General features: G+C 46.7%; 1 protein-coding gene across 1 annotated transcript in view; it reads left to right on the forward strand.

Annotated features, from left to right (window-relative positions):
- Positions 1–627: 627 nt before the first annotated feature.
- The window catches only part of AHNAK2 (AHNAK nucleoprotein 2), an 87,411-nt gene continuing 65,837 nt past the window's right edge, over positions 628–22,201 (forward strand). Inside the window, exons 1-2 of the mRNA XM_064162067.1 lie at positions 628–683; positions 773–829. Of these exons, the coding sequence (XP_064018137.1) occupies positions 674–683; positions 773–829 (67 nt within the window). The 5' untranslated portion in view covers positions 628–673. The remainder of the gene's footprint in view (positions 684–772; positions 830–22,201) is intronic.

Genomic DNA, 22,201 nt, shown 5'->3' on the forward strand with positions numbered 1-22,201 from the left:
CAGTTTGAGAGTCCACCTGATAGAACTGCTCCAAATAACCCAAGCCACTTTTTTCCCCCCGATCTTACTGGTTATGCACAGCCTTTCTGCTTTCTACCTCACCTGAGCATTCAGAGCATTTCCTCCCTTTCACCAGGTGCTTCTCTCTCAGGTTTCTAACCCTGTTTAGCACCTCGGAGATTTCCCCCCTCGTTATGTCCCTGTCACCTCTCCTGTAACTGCAGGAGTCGTTAACTACAAGAGCAGTGATCTGTGCTAGGTCTAGGAGCAAAAATGCGCTCTGACTGCAGGGCACCGTAGAAAACAAAGCACAAACCCTACTATGGTCATGACCCCAAGGCACTGTGTTTTCTCTGATGCTGTTACTCGAATCGACTGGATGAATCTGTCATGGGCAGAGTAGCACCTTCATTCTTCAGCACTGCTACAGCCTAGGTTTAAAGTTTCTCTGCATTTGTACAGCTATTCTTTGGACAGCATTTGGAACCTGGAGAAGATGAGGATCGTGGCTAATTAACTGAGCCAGAAAGACACAAAGAGCGTTTGAAATAGAACAGAAAACAAACTAAGTCTTGGAGAGCATTCAAAGGCAGGGCAGACAAGCTGCAATTTGCCACTCAAATCGCAGAGCAGCTGAGGAGGAGTTGGGAAGACCTAGCAGTGGAGAGTTCACATGATGCGAGGTGGAGTCTGGAGCTAAAGCTGCCCCACCCACCCCCACTCTGGGACCTAAGCCCATGAGTGATCCCAGGCACCTCCTTCCTTGTGGCAGGGGCGGCTGCCGGCCGGGACACTGCGAGCAGCAGCGGGACCTGCCCACGGCTTCCAGGTAGGAGCTCGGTTCTGGCAGCACACCTCTTTGCCTGTGCTGTCTGGCAGGTGTGCAGGAGCAGAGGTGCTGCTGCCCTCAAGAAAATGCAGTGTCTTGCTTTGCTGAGCACACACCGCATCAGGAACAGTGTGGCCAGCAGGACCAGGGAGGTTATTCTGCCCCTGTACTCAGCACTGGTCAGGCCACCCCTTGAGTGCTGTGTCCAGTTCTGGGCCCCTCAATTCAAGAGAGATGTTGAGGTGCTGGAACGTGTCCAGAGAGGGGCAACAAAGCTGGTGAGGGGCCTGGAACACAAATCCTATGAGGAGAGGTTGAGGGAGCTGGGGGTGTTTAGCCTGGAGAAGAGGAGGCTCAGGGGTGACCTCATTGCTGTCTACAACTACCTGAAGGGAGGCTGTAGCCGGGTAGGGGTTGGTCTCTTCTCCCAGGCAACCAGCAATAGAACAAGGGGACACAGTCTCAAGTTGTGCCAGGGTAGGTATAGGCTGGATGTTAGGAAGAAGTTCTTCACAGAGAGAGTGATTTCCCATTGGAATGGGCTGCCCAGGGAGGTGGTGGAGGCACCGTCCCTGGGGGTCTTCAAGAAAAGCCTGGCTGAGGCACTTGGTGCCATGGTCTAGTTGCTTGGGTAGGGCTGGGTGCTAGGTTGGAGTGGATGATCTTGGAGATCTCTTCCAACCTGGTTGATTCTATGATCAAGAGGTTCTACCTGTGTGTTAGGTCTTCTCTCTCTTATTCCCCAGCTGCCAGGGTTTGAAAAGCTTGCTGGTTGTGTGCTGAAGTGATAAACTGGTTTTGTTTCTCTTCTGGTATTGCTGTCATGACAGAGGCAAGTAGGATACTCCCTGCCCTGACAAAGCAAGCGGTGTGCTGCTGCAGCATGTGCATTTGCTTTCTTTCCAAATGCCTGCGAAATAGAAAGTGGCAAGGAGCTTCTTGAACTGGTTATGAATCATTGAACTTAACTGGCACCTACCCAGGCCCCCAGATGGGAGAAGGGGAGCTTTTCCTAAGCCCTTCCCACATTCTTGTGCAAATGGGAGGGATGAATGATCACCATCCCCAGTGCCAGACAGTTTTCTGGGCCAAATTCACACACAAGTCTAAGAAAGCTAAAGAGAACTGTAACTGGAGTAGCTCTCCCCTCCACTTCTTGCAGGGACTATACTTCATGTGTTCAGATCCTTCTGGGATTGCTTAGCTTGACTTTGTGTAATTGTTTTCATCCTTGAATTAAAGAGGCCAAATATGCAAACTGGGTCTCAGTTTGCTAAGATCTTATTTTGCTGGTGAGGGGCCTGGAACACAAACCCTGTGAAGAGAGGCTGAGGGAGCTGGGGGTGTGCAGCCTGCAGAAGAGGAGGCTCAGGGGTGACCTCTCTGCTGTCTACAACTACCTGAAGAGAGGCTGTAGCCAGATGGGGGTTGGTGTCCTTTGCCAGGCAACCAGCAACAGAACAAGGGGACAGAGTCTCAAGTTGTGCTGGGGAAGGTCTAGGCTGGATGTTAGGAGGAAGTTGTTGACAGAGAGAGTGATTGGCATTGGAATGGGCTGCCCAGGGAGGTGGTGGAGGCACCGTCCCTGGAGGTGTTCAAGAAAAGCCTGGCTGAGGCACTTAGTGCCATGGTCTAGTTGACTGGCTAGGGCTGGGTGCTAGGTTGGACTGGATGATCTTGGAGGTCTCTTCCAACCTGGTTGATTCTGTGATTCTATGACATTACACAGCAGCATATTGGACTGAAGTAGTTTTTCTCAGCATAAAAAAGTCTGTCTTTACCTGAAGGTGTCAATTTTCTAGTAATTATTGTAGCTCTGTTTTGTATGGATACTTCAAAGGATCATGGAAGACTTCTAAACCAGGCATCTATCCGTGCCAGCTCTCAGTTAACACTGTCTGACACACTTTCAGACTTAGAGCATATGCAGATCTCTCAGGCTAGAGGTTAATTGTTGTACAATCTTATTCCTACCAGCTTCACTGTTTGTGATCACTGATGAGATGTGCTTTTTCATACATGGGCCTAAGCCTGTGGGATATCTGTATTTTCTGGTTAAGTAGAGAATGCCACTGATTGAAATTAAAGACAAGAGGATACGAAAGCTGTGGGACTCCCAGGAAGGAGCAGCAGCTTTGAAATCAGCTTTTGGTGGCCTCATAGGTGCCAGTAGATAAAGTAGAAAGAGTGAAGTTTCAGTATATCACACTATGGGAAGCCCTGTCTTGTGTGGGGTGTCTCAGTGTCTGTGTTATCATAGAATCAACCAGGTTGAAAGAGACCTCCAAGATCATCCAGTCCAACCTAGCACCCAGCCCTAGCCAGTCAACTAGACCACAGCACTCAGTGCCACATCCAGGCTTTTTTTCAACACCTCCAGGGACAGCAACTCCACCACCTCCCCGGGCTTAATGTGTTCTATTAGCTACCATGTCAGGGTAAGCAGGTGCAGCCAACACTAAAAACAAGAGTTTTGATGTGCACCACCTTTCTCCTGGCAAAGTGCTGCTTAATTCTTTCAAGACTGAAAATGACTTGCTGAGCAAGCAGAGATTTCCAGCCATAGTTTTGAAATCTCTAGCTGTGGGCACTCCATATATCATTGCTCTTTCTCAACTTCTGCCGTGAGCATTTGAGGCCTAAAATGGGAATTGTGTTTGGCATCTTTGGAGACACTTTGGCTAGAGAAATCTTAATGTCCAATTTCTACATCTGCTATTAATACAAGGTCAGGCTCTTCCTCTAGGTTCTTCCCTACGAACTTGTGTGCTAGAGGATTTGTGACATGCAATTGTGATAGGGGAAAAAAAAGCACAAACAAATTCTGGCATTCTAGCTACACCCCTGAAAGGGCTGTTTCCCACCAGACACATCTTTCCAAGACTGCCTTCCTCCTTGTTCCACACCATAAATTCCAGTTTATTCTGCATTGGTAGCATCTGCTTTCCAAAAGCTCAAGAGGCTTCCACCATGCTTCTTGTCCAGTTCAGATGAAGAAGATTTGCTCTCCTTGGCCAAGCCTTGACTAGGTCCAACCTGTACCTGAGCCTAATCCCTCCAGCAGGTATTGCAGTAACACCTGTCACAGTTTTTGCCTGGTGTCTCCTCCTTTCAGCTCTACAATCTGCAGGGCTGGTGCCAAGCAGTGGCTGGAATGGTGGCTTCCTGCCCAAAGGGATGGGTGTTCCCAGAAGGGACACACTCTGTCCAGAAACAGAGAAGTTTTAAGGGGGGACAAACAAGGCCACTGGGCTAAGTTAGGTAGTTAAGTAAAATCTTGCAGTGATTGGGAATGAAGGGCAGCTTTAGGCTCCCCTCTCATGTTTGCTTTATAAGAAGCACATACCCAATGGTCTCACCATCCTGGCTATCCTGGCTCTGGCACTTCTCTTGCTCCTTCTACTGACTGGTCACTCTGATCTTCATAAAGTGATTATTCATTGAATTTAATGGGTGGTCTTCCTGATAAGGCTTTAAGTAACATCTAGCAGGATGACTTTCTCAGTTTTACAGATCACGAGATGATGGCTGTGGGCCTTGAGCTGTACATTCCCAAACCTGTTCTGGGTTGTAGGTACCCCAAGGGCTGTTCTGTAGTCCTGTTCTGTCATAACTTGTTCCCTTCTGAAAAGCTCTCCCAGATGTAAAAAAAACACAAAGTGTAAACTAAGAAAATGGACATTAATGCTGTACCAAAACCTAATCTCTTTCCCAGGCTGTCTTTTAAAGTCTCACTGAAGCTTCTCTTCCATGCAGGAAACAACTCATCCATGTCCTTGCTTCTCTGTTTCACAACCTTTGGTCCTCTTTTCTGCAAGGTCACTTAAATATAAGTACATGAGAACATGAGCCAGCAGTGTGCCCAGGTGGCCAGGAGAGCCAGTGGCATCCTGGCCTGGATCAGGAACAGTGTGGCCAGTAGGACAAGGGAGGTTATTTTTCCCCTGTACTCAAGACTGCTCAGGCCACACCTTGAGTGCTGTGTCCAGTTCTGGGCTCCTCAATTCAAGAGAGATGTTGAGATACTGGATGGTGTCCAGAGCAGGGCGACAAAGTTGGTGAGAGGCCTGGAACACAGCCCTGTGAGGAGAGGCTGAGGGAGCTGGGGGTGTGCAGCCTGGAGAAGAGGAGGCTCAGGGGTGACTTCGTTGCTGTCTACAACTGCCTGAAGGGACATTGTAGCCAGGTGGGGGTTGGTCTCTTCTCCCAGGCAACCAGCAACAGAACAAGGGGACACAGTCTGAAGTTGTGCTGGGGGAGGTCTAGGCTGGATGTTAGGAGGAAGTTGTTGGCAGAGAGAGTGATTGGCATTGGAATGGGCTGCCCAGGGAGGTGGTGGAGGCACCATCCCTGGAGGTGTTGAAGAAATGCCTGGCTGAGGCACTTGGTGCCATGGTCTAGTTGATTGTCTAGGGCTGGGTGCTAGGTTGGACTGGATGATGTTGAAGGTCTCTTCCAACCTGGTTGATTCTATGATTCTGAAAGTTAGGTGGGTGATACAGAGTGCAAATAAATGTTCAAAGCTGTTGCCAGCAATCTGCACTCTTCCTCCTTCCTCTAAATCAGTGAATGGAGTTGGATTTGCCGCTTGGTTGAGATGCAGGCATTTGTGAGGCCATAAATAACCATTGTTCAACCTGTCTGTGATACTCATGGTCACCTGGATTTGCTGATTTTGCACTAAGCTCATGCTGCTGTTTAAAAGTGGATTGTCTGCCCTGCCTCATCTCTTCCTGGCTCGCCTGACTCATGCTAGAAACCTCCTATGGCTTTCTGATAGCTTTGTTATGGGGTGTGCACATGCAACTTCTTTTTGTTGTTCTGAGAGTTTGTGAGATGTGGCCAAAGTCTGAGAGAGACCACACATGATATGAGAATAAAACTGACTAATTGGGGATGGTTCTTTTGCCAATGTTAAGGTTTCAGGTTGTTGCTTGGGGACTTCTCATTACCTCCAAGGGCTTCTGGTTTTTAGCAATCCGTGATCAGTTTGGTCTAGCCTTGAGCTCTGTGGTAAAGGGTTGGACTTGATGATCTGTGAGGTCTCTTCCAACCCTGATGATACTGGATACTGTGAAATGAAGATTGTTAATAGCGTCTTCATTTCTCACTGAAGGATCTGTAAGGAAGGAATAGAGTTAAAAAGCAAGGAGAGGAGATCCATTTCTCTTTGAATGAGAATTTAATATCTGAATATAGAATGTTTCATTTGCTTTCCTCTGTTGAAATGATGCTGCTCAGCATAGGGCTGAGAGAACCTTTTCAGCAAGGAGAGGATACTCAGAAAAGACAATCTGCAGCATTTCTGCTGTGATTCTTTGGCAAAATGGACTATAGAAATAGTCTAAAGCAGGGAAAGAATAGTCTGGCCTAGGATTATAGCATTACAGCTGCGTTTCCAGAAGTAGAGCTGAAAATGCTGAAAGCAGGGTGAGCAGAGAGCTGCCTCTGAAGTGGTCTTGCTGGAAATACTGAGCACCCTCTCAAGTTACTCAGTTTCTCCAGCTCCCTCCTGCAGCTCATCCAGAGGAAAAGTGCTGAACCTCTCCAATGAGAAAGAATCAGACAAGAATGAAAGAGAAACCTTCTGAACCCACTGTAACTGAGGATGAGAGGAGAAGGGAACATAAAGTCAGATCAAATCTGGCTAATTGCTGTTGCTATGTGTTGTTTCTATGTGTCAGGCAAAATCTCCTCTGCCATCTTACAGTATCACAGTATTATCAGGGTTGGAAGAGACCTCACAGATCATCGAGTCCAACCCTTTACCACAGAGCTCAAGGCTAGACCATGGCACCAAGTGCCACGTCCAACCTTGCCTTGAACAGCTCCAGGGACGGCGACTCCACCACCTCCCCGGGCAGCCCATTCCAGTGTCTAATGACTCTCTCAGTGAAGAACTTTCTCCTCACCTCCAGCCTAAATCTCCCCTGGTACAGCCTGAGGCTGTGTCCTCTCGTTCTGGTGCTGGCCACCTGAGAGAAGAGAGCAACCTCCTCCTGGCCACAACCACCCCTCAGGTAGTTGTAGACAGCAATAAGGTCACCCCTGAGCCTCCTCTTCTCCAGGCTAACCAATCCCAGCTCCCTCAGCCTCTCCTCGTAGGGCTGTGCTCATGGCCTCTCCCCAGCCTCGTTGCCCTTCTCTGGACACGCTCAAGCATCTCAATGTCCTTCCTAAACTGGGGGGCCCAGAACTGAACACAATACTCAAGGTGTGGTCTAACCAGTGCAGAGTACAGGGGCAGAATGACCTCCCTGCTCCTGCTGACCACACCATTCCTGATGCAGGCCAGGATGCCATTGGCTCTCTTGGCCACCTGGGCACACTGCTGGCTCATGTTCAGGCAAGTATCAATCGGCACCCCCAGATCCCTCTCTGTCTGGCTGCTCTCCAGCCACTCCAACCCCAGCTTATTTTATCCCCATGCTTTGCAGGGGCAGAACATAATTGCACCTCCCTCTGCCACCAGCAAGAGCTGATATGCACATGGAGAAACAGAATCTGGTGAAGGATGTCTCGCCCAGAGAGCACATACCATTTTTACCCCAGCATTTTTCAGGACTGAGAGAAAGACAAATATTGTTGTTAATGAGCTAAATTATTAGCCCCTGTAGTTGTATTTCATTCTACAGGACTACAGACCTACACCCAGTGAGGCCCATTTTCCAGGCAGCATGAATCACTTGCTGGTTTCACATTTTAATTTTCCATTCCTCTGGCTTTCTTCATGCAGATGAATAATGGAGCATTTATAATACCTCAACAATATCAGAGCCTAGGGTTATGGCTTCAGCCCGTGTAATCCCTTCGGATGGCTTGCAGAGCACGAATGCCTGTCGTGCAAAGCCACATCCTATTTCCACAAAGAAAACAGAAGGGGATGCCAGCCTGGCAGCTTCTCCTCTCTGCCACTCAAAATAGCTCTCAGGAGCTGAGTCACGAAGTGGAGCCCGGAATAACGGATCGCTCCTTTAGCTCAGGATAATAGGCAGCTGTGCTAAGAATTGCAGATGGAAATGGGCTTTAGGCAGGATGAGACATAGAATTATAGAACTGTTGAGGTTGGAAAAGACCTTTGAATTTCATGCTGGACCCTTCTGTTGGTATAAATGCATGCCTGGGTAAACTTTCTTCACATTCAGCTAAATAAAACTGCGTAGAGCTTTGTTCTGTTCATAGAATCATAGAATCAGTCAGCTTGGAAGAGACCTCCAAGATCATCCAGTCCAACCTAACACCCAGCCCTATCCAATCAACTAGACTATGGCACTAAGTGCCTCATCCAGGCTTTTCTTGAACACCTCCAGGGACAGTGACTCCACCACCTCCCTGGGCAGCCCATTCCAATGGCAAATCACTCCCTCTGGCAAGAATTTCCTCCTAACATCCAACCTATACTTCCTTTCCCCAGCAGAACTTGAGACCGTGTCCCAGACCCTGCTCCTGCTGCATATAGCTGTACCCTCTGTGGTGGCTCATTGTGCAGAGGCAGAGACTGCCTCAAAAACTGAGCCCATGCTTACTGTGTGACCTGTGCTGGGTACCAACAACATGCATTATCCTTATCTTTCATGGATACTGCTGGAGAGCAACATTTTATAAGGGCATGTGGTGATCAGACAAGGGGCACTGCTTTTAAACTAGAGCAGGATAGATTTAGGTAAGACATTTGGAAGATGTTCTTTACTGTGAGGGTAGGAAAATACTAGAATAGATTACCCAGAGAATTTGTGGATACCTCATCCCTGGCAGTGTTAAGACCAGGACGTATAAGGCTTTGAGAAACCTGATCTAGCAGGAGGGTGAGGGAGCTGGAGGTGTTTAGCCTGGAGAAGAGGAGGCTCAGGGGTGACCTCATTGCTGTCTACAACTAGGCTGTAGCCAAGTGGGGTGTGGTCTCTTCTCTCAGGTAACAAGGGGGCACAGTCTCAAGTTGTGCCAGGGGAGGTCTAGGCTGGATGTTAGGAGGAAGTTGTTGGCAGAGGGAGTGATTGGCATTGGAATGGGCTGCCCAGAGAGGTGGTGGAGTCACCGTCCCTGGAGGTGTTCAAGCAAAGTCTGGCTGAGGCACTTAGTGCCATGGTCTGGTTGACTGTCTAGGGCTGGGTGCTAGGTTGGACTGGATGATCTTGGAAGTCTCTTCCAACCTGGTTGATTCTATGAGGTGTTCCTGCCCATGGCAAGTGGGATTGAAACTACATGGTCTTTAAAGTCACTTCCAAAATAAGCATGTGACAGCCACTAAATGAGTTTTACTCTTCTATGTACTTCTTACACCTTTTCCTCTGTCATGTATTTTTTTATTAATTGGAGAAGGAATAGCTTCCTGAAACCAGGATTTGGAGTTTGGAAATCTGTAGGGTCAGTGCTGCTTAACTGAATCACTCCATACGTAGGATAGAAGGTGGTGATGACTCCTATGCCAATCCAGTGTGAAATGGGAAGCCTTCCTAGGGCTGCATGTGAGTTGTCCCATGTGGTTGCTGGCTGAGTCACTGACATTACTCAGAAACACAGGTTGGGATGAGGCATACAAATGTGTCCAGGCAGGATTCTGGTCTGTGCAGGATCCTGCAACTGCTAGCAGGGCTTGGAGGGAGCTCAGAACCATGTGAGTGAGAAGGATCACCTAAGTAATGCCATAAGGAGCATTGTGTTTTGTTCCTCATGCAGGAAGTTAGCAGTGGCTAAAAAATATTTTTTTTTTAAATTCCCCAATAATTTCTGTCTTGCTCATCTGGGGACAGAGTGGCAGGAGAGAAGCAAGGCAGAAAGGGACCTGGAGGTACTGGTAGATAGTAGGTTGAACATGAGCCAGCAGTGTGCCCAGGAGACCAAAAGAGCCAATGGTATCTGGACCTGGATCAGGAACAGTGTGGCCAGTAGGACAAGGGAGGTTATTCTTCCCCTGTACTCAGCACTGATCAGGCCACACATTGAGTGCTGTATCCAGTTCTGGGCTCCTCCACTCAAGACAGATGTTGAGGTGCTGGAAGGTGTCCAGAGAAGGACAACAAAGATGGTGAGGGGCCTGGAGCACAGCCCTGTGAGGAGAGGCTGAGGGAGCTGGGGGTGTTTAGCCTGGAGAAGAGGAGGCTCAGGAGTGACCTAATTGCTGTCTGCAACTACCTGAAGGGAGGTTGTAGCCAGGTAGGGGGTGGCCTCTTCTCCCAGGCAACCAGCAATAGAACAAGGAGACACAGTCTGAAGTTGTGCTGGGGGAGGTCTAGGCTGGATGTTAGGAGGAAGTTGTTGGCAGAGAGAGTGATTGGCATTGGAATGGGCTGCCCAGGGAGGTGGTGGAGTCACTCTGGTAACAACTTCCTCCTAACATCCAGCCTAGACCTCCCCTGAAGACAACTTCAGACTGTGTCTCCTTGTTCTATTGCTGGTTGCCTGGCAGAAGAGACCAACCCCCACCTGGCTACAGCCTCCCTTCAGGTAGTTGTAGACAGCAATGAGGTCCCCCCTGAACCTCCTCTTCTCCAGGCTAAACACCCCCAGGTCCCTCAGCCTCTCCTCAGGGCTGTGTTTCAGGCTTCTCACCAGCTTTGTCACCCTTCTCTGGACAATTCACTATGCTCCCAGATGAAGTGCTCTTCTGAGCTGCTGACCCCTTGGCTGTTTCAGGCTCTGCAATGTTTCTTCTTGCCCTGTGTTCAGAGTATTTTTATCTGTGTGAACTTCTGCTGTGAAAACTCCACAATATGTCACCTTCTCTTTAAAAAATGTGCATAATTTGCTCTTATTTCATTGATTCCAGCCTATGGGCAAATGCAGCCTGAACCAACATAGCACTATGTGCTGAGCAAGGCTGAGCAGCAACTTTTTTTTTTAGCACTAGCATCATTACCACATTAGAATTAATTATCACTCACTGGATTTGTTCCTTCAACCAAGTGGTTGGCAGTAGAACTCAAAAATATCATTGCAGTCATGGGGAAATTGTGAGTTGGGTTTTTTTTCCCCATTATCTTCCTTCTTTCAGCTTCACACCTAAATACTACCTTGCTACTGAGAACTTAATCTGAACCTGAAAAAATCCTAGTCGTGCTGACCACACTGACTTTCTCTGTCAGCAGCAGCACACAGAGTGTAGATTCAGTTTCTGGATGTACACCAAGAAGTTGGGCAGCTTCAGTGGTAACCATCACTAATGTTTTAGTCCTCTCTGGCAGTGGCCTGCTGAAAGGCAACATGAAGTATTTCTCACCCTTGACTAAGGTTGTTTTCTATTGTTTGCTCTTCTGATCAGTGGAAAGAAGCACTAAGAAGAGCAGCCTTGGCTCCCATTAAAGTCGAAACCAAACATCCAGCTGATTTCTCAGTGGCAGCAAAAAGCAGATGAAAAGGTCTGAATCTACAGAGCACCAAGATGCTAAGGTGCATGTCTCTCTACAACTATCTGAAGGGAGGTTGTAACCAGGTGGGGGTTGGTCTCTTCTCCCAGGCAACCAGCAACAGGACAAGGGGAAACAGTCTCCAGTTGTGCCAGAGGAGGTCTAGGCTGGATGTTAGGAGGAAGTTGTTACCAGTGAGAGTGATTGGCATTGGAATGGGCTGCCCAGGGAGGTGGTGGAGTTGCCATCCCTGGAAGTGTTGAAGCAAAGCCTGGCTGAGGCACTTAGTGCCATGGTCTAGTTTATTGGACTGGGCTGAGTGCTAGGTTGGACTGGATGACCTTGGGGGTCTCTTCCAACCTGGTTGATTCTGTGATTTATTTGGCAATATTCAAATGAGCAGCCAAATACTATTCTGAAACAAGGAAGCATGGACTGGACCCCTAATGTCCAAAGATTTTATTGCAACTTTGAGGATGCTGAGAACTGCACAGGATGGAGCCAGCTTTGCACCCCAAACATATTGTAAAGTTAACTCCCTCTTGGCTGCCATTTCCCACAGGTTTCCTTTCTGGGGCACCAGAGAGCCAGTTCAAGGCATCCGAAGTGCAGAAGTCAGATATCTGTGTAGGTTATCAGATTTGATTTACTTTATGCTTCTGGCTTTTTGCTTTCCAAGGGAAGGCTTACATGTAAAGGGGCGTAGGGCTTTGAGGTGAATTCTGTGTCTGTTGGAAAACCAGTCCCAGCTCTGTAAGGAAGCAGGAGACCTCTCAGCCCCAAACAGAATTAACTGACTGTATTTCCATCTCTCACAGATGTTGTTTACACAGCACAAGCCAGTCCAGAGCACTGAATGGTATATTTAAAACAAGGTCCTCTAACATTCAGATCCACCCCATCACTTAACAGATACTTGACACTGGGCAAGTGAGTCATTTAATTAAGAAATAAACCCTGCTGTGTTGCCGACCTTCACCGGCAAACACTGAGCCCCATTGTCATCTGCTGAGTCCTTTCTCTGTCCCAGCTCACACCCTGAAGATGCTCACTGAGCAATGGGCACAGCAGCAACACTTGACCCTGTTTTGCCAGGGGAGGTGCCCACAGCAACCCCTGCATGTATGATACGTTTTATTTGATCCTTAGGCTCCCTACCTGCCTCTGTGATGGGGGGGCAAAACAGAGCAATCATTCACCATCTGGAGGTAGACAGTTTATTTTATTAACAAGACAGGGGCTGGTGCTTGCTTGTTCCCAATTTGTTCTTCCTGTTTTCCTTGTTCACCTGGGCTTCCTGCTTCTGCTTGAAAGCAGCAGCTTCAAGCTCCTGCCCACAGAACAGGGCACAGTATCAGCAGCAGGCAGCATTCAAGATGCATAGAAAGGCCTTGGTTAAAACAGTCACAAAAAGAAGTAACTGTAAGAAATGTGCCCTCTGCCTAGAGCCACTGCTAGCAAACATTCCCCACAGCACACAGTCCAGGGATGGATTTCAACCAGCAGAGGAGGAGGATGCTGATGGTTAGATGACCTGTGGGTGTGCAAGGAGTTCTGCAGGCGCTGGCTCTGTTCCACTCTGCTCTGAATGAGCTAACATGCAGCTGATGGGACAGGAAGGCGGCAACAGTTTTCCCTCAGGTTTGTGGCCATGGCTGCATGCCCCTTGGTCTGGCTGGCTCCTTTTGTCTGGTTCATTTTGTCCAGGCTATTTTGGCTGCAGAACTTCAATGCCAGCACTGTCAGGACCAGTGGAAACACATTCTGGGGACAAAGGGAGGTGGTGCATATGCCCCAGGACAAAGTAAAAGAAACTGTCCAGAGTGGGTTAGTTTCCTCTTTCTTCTCCTGCTAGTCAAGGGGTTGGTCTTGGAAATGTCTCAGTTTGTTTCATTGCTAAATAATGTCTTCTTTGTTGGTGGTGAAGGTTTTTATTTATGCTGGTTGCAGATCTGCATTTTTAGCCTCTTTTTTTTGTGTGTGTGTGTGGTTTTGTTTTTTGGTGGGTTGTTGGTGGTTGGGTTTTTTTTATGCTCTCCCCATCAGCAAGAATATTAACCACTAAAGTGAAAAAATATGTATTCAGGAATCCTGGAAGGGGATATTTGAGTCTCTGAAAATACACAGCTCTTCTCTGGGTTTACTTGGGCTATTTTCCCTTGAGTTTACTCTTTACCTACTCCATCTGTGGATACTGTGGAGAGGACATTTGTTTATCTTCACAAGGGAGAAACCTACATTAAATACTAGCAGATGCACCTTGCTAACTGTGATGGTTTGGGTGTTACCTGCCCCCCCCCCCCCCTTTCACCCCTGCCCCCTGCAGGAGGAAGAGACCTCAAAATCATCCAGTCCAACCTAGCACCCAGCCCTCTCCAGTCAACTAGACCATGACACTAAGCACCTCATCCAGGCTTTTCTTGAACACCTCTAGGGAATGGAGACTCCACCACCTCCCTGGGCAGCCCATTCCAATGCCAGTCACTCTCTCTGGCAAGAACTTCCTGCTAACATCCAGCCTATACCTCCCCCAGCACTACTGGACACTGTGTCTGAGTCTAGTCTGGATGATTTCTTAAGTGTGGGGGGTTGGGTAGCACCCAAAACATCACACCTATGCTTTATGTCATGTTTCTCTTCCCCTGGAGAGCTCTCCACATCCTCCTATTCATTTCTTGTTACTAGTTTGACCCTCGTTGCCATCTACTCTACATCCTCTGTTGACATCTATCTTGAATTTCTCTTCTTTTTTATTTCTTGTTAGTCATACTATTGGCAGCTCATTTCTTTTTAAGCTAGAGGTCCTCAAGTTTTACCTCCATTCTGAGCTTTGCTGATAAGTTTATGTTCTGTAGCTGGCATTATCTACTACCCAGCCTTGTCTACATGTGGACGTTTGTGGCCCCATATTTATTCTACAGCTACCTGAAGGGAGGCTGTAGCCAGGTGGGGGTTGGTCTCTTCTCCCAGGCAACCAGCAATAGAACAAGGGGACACAGTCTCAAGTTGTGCTGGGGGAGGTCTAGGCTGGATGTTAGGAGGAAGTTGATGGCAGAGAGAGTGATTGGCATTGGAATGGGCTGCCCAGGAAGGTGGTGGAGTTGCCGTCCCTGGAGGTGTTGAAGCAAAGCCTGGCTGAGGCACTTGGTGCCGTGGTCTGGTTCAGGCATTCTCAAACTTTTTAAACAGGGAGCCAGTCGCTGTCCCTCAGACACTGTTGGGGGCTGGACTATGGTTTGTTGGGGGCTGGACTATAGTTCGGTTCCAGCTCAGTCCTGGCGGGTGTTTGGGGCTGTGGATGCCAGCAAGCAGATTAAGTGGCAGGAAGTGGCTGCTTGGTTCTCCCCCCCAACCCCCGGTGTGGGGGTTCTGTAAACACTGGCAGGCCAGATTGAGGACCCTGGGGGGCCATATCCAGCCTGTGGGCTGTAGTTTGAGGACTCCTGGTCTAGTTGATTGAACAGGGCTGGGTGCTGGGTTGGACTGGATGATCTTGGAGGTCTCTTCCAACCTGGTTCATTCTATGATCCTCTATGTGTCTAAAGATTCACAATTGCTAGAAAGGTAGGAGTACAGAAACAATCACTCTTGCATCCTTCACAATAAATGACAAGAATTTCTGTTTCAGAGCATGCTTCACTATAACCTCAGTAAGAATTTTTTCTGTCTCAAAGGACACACAAGGAAATTCCCATTGTTTACCATCTCATTTCTCAATTGCCAGGAAAGCAGCACACCTTTATGTGCAAACCTAACATCAGGGCACTCGCAGGTCAGGGTGTGAATAATACTAATAAAAGAAAGCTTGTGTCATTCCACTGGGTGTTCTTAGCATTACCTGTGAACCAAGTAAAGAAAACAAGGCTGTAATAGAGGGAGTTGGGAAATGGGGTTAGAGGTGGGCTAGAGAAATGGGAGATACAGTGCTGCTCCCTGGAGAGGCAATAGAGCAAAAAGGAACTTTCAGTATTGCCTCAGTGAGATTCAAAGAGATTCCCTTAATAGTTAAACATCAAAAATGTTAGCACAAAACCAAAGTGTGAACACGAGGGCTATTTGGAATATGCTTACTGAACAAGTCATCTCTTGTGTGCTGGGATCATTTGGAGAAATAGAAATGATCAGCTTGCTAGCATATTATTTTAACAGCTCAGTAGATAAGCAGTTGAATCAATAAATATTTAAAAATAAAGTAAGTGAGCATTATGCATTCATGTCAGTCAAGGAATGATGAAATAGGTTGATAGAGAACTCTGCTGTATGGGCTGAGAAGAGGGAAGATTTTAGGCTTGAAGTTATGTGGGGATAAATCTCCAACACAGGAGTTGCATTCACTGGAGTTTGAGCAGTAGGACAGTGCTCAGATGTTAGGGTTTAGTTCAGTTCCGAGATGAAACTGGAAAAAAGCCAACAGCAATGAACCTGGGTTTCATTGCTGAATAAAGATGTGATGGTTTGGGTGTTACCCACCCCTTCACACTTAAGAAAATCACCCAGACGAGACTCAGCTGCTGGAAATGAAAGAAGGAAGCTCTATTTACAGCTTAGCACAGTATACAAGCAGATATTTACAATAGATACAGCTATAGACAGAAATAGACAAGTTAAAAGGTAATACAGAAACACAACAGCCCTCCCAGAAACCAGAGTCCCCAGGAGGGGCTCCCAACCACCCTTCCACCTCCTTTCCACCCCTCTACCTTATTCCAGACTTTGCCTTACATTCAAGGTGAGTTTGGAGGATTGGCTTGGGGCGGGGGGGTAGAAAGCAGAAGGATTAGTCAGACAGACAGCAGGTTAGAGAGAGAAGGGAGGCAGCCCAAAGGACAGAGAGCAATCGTGTTATCTATATTTATGTTCTTGTTTTTTTACATCTCAGCAAGCCTGTGAGTGAAGTAGCCATCACCATTTTTTCCTTTTCACAGCCTATCATCTGATTCCTCTCATTAGAATATCCCAGCTAGGCTCAAATTAGCACAATTTCCCAATGGCTTGAAGAAGAATAATTTTTTTTCTTCCAGGTTTATGGATAAGCAGTTGGTTTCTTTCACCATAGCCATTTTTTGTCTCATGTGGGCTTTAAAAATGCATAAAAGATCAAGACAATGCCCATAGGCATATTCAGCAAAGACATGAAATGAAATGAAGCACTGAGTGGGGGTCAAGCACACTGCTGCTGCTACAGCAGGTCTGTGCCCTGCTGAAGATCTGTGGCTTGCACCACTGGCGCTGGAGGTAGGAGCCAGATTTCTGCATCCAAATGAGCTGTCTCTGCATCAAACCACAGTGTCAGGTTGGACTTCTTGTTTTGCCTGCCTGCGTCTAAAAATATATGTTGTTTGTCAGGATGATGTTGAAATACAGTTCAGAAAGGCCAGACCTCTAGAGTCCCTGCATTTGAGCATAGAAGTAGGGCTGGCAGCAGAGCAACCCAAAACTTAGCTATTAGAGAGGTCTTGCTCCCTTTCCCAGCCATCACAGTTTATTTTCCACATGCTGACCACACCTCATGTGGCCTTTATTGCCTCTGGTCACTTCCATCCTTGAGGCAGCTGCAGCAGATCTCCTGTGAAACAGATCAGCTTGAAGAGACTCACATCCCCCTGTGCTGATGTTGTCTCATCACTTCACCTCCCTCCTTCACTGCCATGTCTCCCTGCACTGGCTGCAGGCAATACATTGTTTTCTTTCCTGATGTGGATGGCATAGTCACAAGAAGATAGAAGCTGCATGTGAAGTGCATGGTGTTTTGCATAGCTTTTCTATTAATGATATATAATTACCTATATAGTATATAATCACACATTATATATTGTATACTTTATACAATATAATAATACAGAGAGCTTTATATGAGCTATCATTCAGTCCATAAGCAAACTGTGTTTATTAATTAGATAAAATTGCATCTATTATTTGTAATTTAATTTACAGGTGATCTTACATAATGAACATCCAAGGTATCATTAGATATAATAGTATACATTAATGTTATAAAAACCATTGCAGATTTTGCTTTAACAGAATTTCTCAGATTGGAAAAGACCTTCAAGATCACTGAGTCCAATTGTTAGTTTCACACTGACAAGTCCTTGACTAAACCAAACCCCTCAGCACAACATCTCATCACTAAGAATCGCTATGGTTGGAAAGAACCACCAGGATCATCCAGTCCAACCTTCATCCCAGCATCCTTCATCACTAAACCATAGCCTCAAGCGCCACATCCACTCTCCTTTTAAACACCTGCAGGGATGGCAACTCCACCACCTCCCTGTAACATAAATGCAGTTGATTTGTTAAGATGTAGCTTTCTTTAAATGCCTGTGTTAAGTATTCTCATAGGATGGGATCAGAGCTACAAGCTCTTGTTTTCACTGTCAGAATTCCAGGTGTCCCCTGTAGAAGCTGTGTATTGCCTTTCTAAATTTGGGCCCAGAAATCTCTGACATCTACAGGATTGCAGGTACTGGCATGTATTCAGAGCCAACAGCATAAAAATCCCCAGCACAGCATCTGCCCTGACATGAAAGGAGGCTGTTCTGTAAGCACAGGGGTTTTCTTTTGGCTAGAGGGTTTTTCACCTGTTCACATCCTGCTCTGATGTGTTGGCAAAACAGTCAGAGTGATTGCAGGACACTCCCAGGGCTGCTTATGTGTTGTTTGTATTTTTCACCCTCTTTCACCTCACATTTACCTCATTGCCATCTACAACTACCTGAAGGGAGGCTGTACCCAGATGGGGGTTGGTCTCTTCTCCCAGGCAACCAGCAACAGAACAGTCTTAGGTTGTGCCAGGGGAGGTCTAGGCTGGATGTTAGGAGGAAGTTCTTGCCAAAGAGTGATTGGCATTGGAATGGGCTGCCCAGGGAGGTGGTGGAGTTGCTGTCCCTGGAGGTGTTGCAGAAAAGCCTGGCTGAGGCACTTAGTGCCATGGTCTAGTTGACTGGATAGGGTTGGTGCTAGGTTGGACTGCATGATCTTGGAGGTCTCTTCCAACCCAGTTGATTCTATGATTTATTTGACAACGTTCAAATGAGCAGCCAAATACTTTTCTGAAAGTGGGAAGCATGGACTGGAAGTTGTTGCTGTGCTTTTATTCATTTATTTAAGGCTTCAAAGAGAAGGAGTCAGAGGATCAGTGGAATTTCTCAGAGAGGGAAGAATATGCTGCATTATGAGTTCCTTTCTTTTGCAGGGAGTGGAGAAATAGAAACAGGTGAGAGAAGAGGCTTGGAACTTTGATAAACCCATTTCTGCTGGCACCGAGTGGCTTTCTTTCAGTAGCAGGACACATTGCAAAGGCAGCACTAGGCACACGGGCACTCCCATGCTCCGAGCCATGCTAGTGCTTCGCTCGGTGTAAGGTCTGTCAGCTCAGTGCTCAGGGGGAGCTTCGGAAAGCATTAAACAGCTGACTAGAAACTTAAAGAGGTCACTAGAACAGCCTTGAAACCTGTGCGAGCCGTGCTGTTGTGACTGCCGGCATCCTGTGTGTGTGTGTGCATGCTCGCATGAGTTTACTGATACATATAGCCTTAATTACCGCTGGTGTCCTGAAGCAAGGCTGGGAATGAATTTCAGGAAAAGAGATGTTTGTTTTGCGCGGGCGCCCACATCCCATATACCTTCAGTCCCGAGGAAATTGCCCCCTTATCTCCACCCTGCCTACGCTTGTGCCTCTAGGCACTCCGCCTGGGGAAGACACAGAGCTCACAGGAACCCACGGACCCCCGTTGCTCCGCGTCCCCCAGCACGAAGAGCCTGACCAGCAGCAAACCCAGGCTCTAGTCTGCTGCTCCTGCCTCGGCTGAAGCCGTACAGCTGTTGCCTTAGCAGAGAAAGGGATTGGGTTTCACAGGCTGTGTAATCTGCGACAGCGCTTTTTGGCTTGGGGATAGCAACAAGCCTCACCCAGGCTTAGCCATCCCCTTTCTGCCCGTAGAGGAACGCCCCAGTCGACACAGAAGGAAAATTGTTTGCTGAATTTCTGCGCAGCCCTCCTTCCAATTGCTGGAGAGAGAGGGGGAGTGAGAAAGAGAGAGAGTTTAAGGCAGGCTCTGCATTGGTGCTCTGGGCTATTTCAACTTCAGGGCAACTTTAGAGAACTTCAGTTACTTTTGGTAAGTTTTTTTGGTTTTGTTTCTTAAAAAAACCCAACAACAACAAAAAAAACCCCAGCAACCAACAACCCCTTTCTCTCCTTCTCTCTTTCTTTCTTTTTAACCTCTGGTGCAGCTCACATAAGTTTGCAGTAGATGACGGGGGTTTTTTTAATGGCAGTGAGATGTGGGCGTGTGTATTTTGTGTCCTTTGATACAGAAAGTGGACATCCTGATTACAAAGACATGATGTTCCCAGCTGCTGTACCTGATAAGAGAAACCTGAAGATGCTGTGTGTTAAGTGATACCGCGGGGGAAAAGCATGAGGAGAACTTCAGCCTAGGTGCATCCCACCTGGTGTAAAGCTTTACGTCTTTCTTGTGTATGGGAAGAAGTGAGATCAGGGCTGAATGACTGTCTACAGCCTGCTAAAAAGTTTCTGAATCGCATTTTTAACGCAGGGGTTTCAAGCCTGTGTACTCAGCCTTCCAAATCTTCCAGAAGGATGTTGGTTCTTAGTCCCATACACACCCCTCCATTCAGTTATCTCTATTCCAGATCATGCACGTTGTTTTTCTTGCTTCCTCTGTCTGTATACTTAACCTGACATACGATCTCAAAGATAGCGAAGCTCTTTTCTGTAGTACAAAGAGCCAGTCCCAGTTACTGCAATGACCTGCAAGGTGCAAATTGCATTTTACTTACAGCAAAGCTGCTTTCTGCTGAATATGAGCTTTTTTTCTTGTATCTGGTTTTTTTTTCCCCTTAGAGATGTTTGTATTTTTATAGTATCTGTGCATCTACAGGAGGAATTCTGTTTGTGTGGATATTATTTCTCAATAGATACCATTTGCAATACATATATATATATATATATATATCATAGCATACTGACTTGGCACTAGGATCTCTGCAAATTAGTGGTCTTTGAGATTAAGATTAGCATTTAATATAACAGATATATGTATAAGTAATAACAGATCTATATATCAGTAAGCATGGGACCCTTCCTGTTCTCTGTGTGGCTGCAGAGGCTAGTTCACAAAGTGCTAGGAAATAAGCTGGGTATAATTACTCTGCCTACCTAACTCAGTTCTTTGACCCATCCAGGTACCTTAATATGCTTCTGAAGACATGAATACAGGTGATCAGAAGTAGGATTTGTATCTGTAGTAATCTGTAAAGAGAATGAAAAGTAAAGCTTTGGTAGAAAAGAGAAAAAGCATTACTCATGTGAGAGAAAATACCCAAAGTTTATCCCTCTACAACAAAAATAACCTCCTTCTTTATAACAAGAAATGCAAAAAGTTGAAAGTTGGCTGTTAAGAGATACACTGCTTAAGTTATAATCACCTGTTGCACCCACAAGTGAAAACTTCTAAGTATTGCCTTGCTCTATCTCTTACTATAGTAAAGAAAAACCTACAATGAATTTTGTAGATGCAAGAAAATGAGAGGGAAAAGAGTTTATGCCAATCAGTTTACTTTCAACGCCTAACATAAGTCAAATATCCAGCATGAAAAGGTTTCAGATGTTTAACAGCACAGGAAAATGCGTAACATCTCAACTTATTGGGTTTTATTAGTTGTGTTTAAAAATTACGAGTGTGCCTGGGACTTTTAATTGCAGCAACTCTCTAACAATGGAGTTAACAAGAACTCTTCAGCAATAAACTGAGAACTGTACATCCGTGCCAGGCGCTCTGCAGTGCTGACATGCTCCGTGATGGCTGTAGCTTTGCTGTGGAAGCATGTAGATTTGCTAGCTAAAATTGCATTTTACTATCTTTGGTGTGGCACTCTCGTAAAGTAAACTCTCTATTAGATTACGAGGCTTGTGTAAATCTGCGGCTGAAGTCAGTCTGAGTCTAGTCAGGGCTCGTAAGCAATCCATCGCGCATGGCTGCCTTCCAGCCTCCTCTGCAGCGGGTGTTAACGGCTTTTCAATCAGACAGGGCAGCAGCAGCAACTTCTAGCCCTGGTTCACCAGAGGTTTGGAGAGTGCACGTATTTTCTGCTTTTAATTGTCTTGGATGCTCAGTCTGTATTCACAGCTATGAGGTCGACGTGCCTCTATTCGCTTTTGGCTGTACTTGAAGCTCATCACTGAAACAAAATCCAGAAGTCTGTAATAGATGGTCAGGGGAATAGCTGTGATCTGAGCTAACCTTCTGTTGACTTCTGTGAGTTCAGTGCCCTGTGCTTGGAGGCACCTTTCTCTGAGAAACCACTCCAGGAATTTCACAGGCACTGTACTTAACGTTGTCACAGTGAGTGGAGCGAGTAGGACATACAGCATGCATTATGCCATGTATAAGGCTGCAGGAATATGTATTCCCTTGGTTGAGACCTCTAAAGAGGCACGAGACTTTGGGTTGTTGTTAGTGAGGGTTTTTTCCCCTCCATTTTCCTACTAAGGTCAAGTCAATTCACCCTGTGCTTTTTCCCCCATCCTTTCCTTTGTATGAGAAGGCCTAAATAATCAGAGTATAAGGCAGTGTGTTTGAAAAGTGTGAAAGTTACTGGCTTATATTCTGAGTAAATAGATTTATTTCCCCTCCCCCCCCCCCCCCCCCCCCCCCATTCTGTTTTTATGTTCCATAATGTCCCTCACATCAGGAAACAGCAAAATCTGCACTGAAAAAAAATCAGTTTCTACCTCTGGAAAAACATCTTGCTGTGTTTCTGGGCTCCATGTAGCATGTTCAGTCTAAACCAGTAGGATTTCAAAAGGCCTCAACATTAGCCCCACTCTGTGTGAGGAAGGAACCTGCCCTCTGCACTGGCACAGGCAGATGGAGCAAGGGTGAGCTTTTGCTTTCAGGCAGTTTGCCACATCCTTGAGCATTACTGCACTTAAAAACTGTTTTCCTGACATCATCTGACAGCTATTGCCTTTCCTGCTTCCCTTCGCTGTGACTTCCAA

This window comes from Pogoniulus pusillus, chromosome 1 (genome assembly GCF_015220805.1).
Source record: "Pogoniulus pusillus isolate bPogPus1 chromosome 1, bPogPus1.pri, whole genome shotgun sequence".
NCBI lineage: Eukaryota > Metazoa > Chordata > Aves > Piciformes > Lybiidae > Pogoniulus > Pogoniulus pusillus.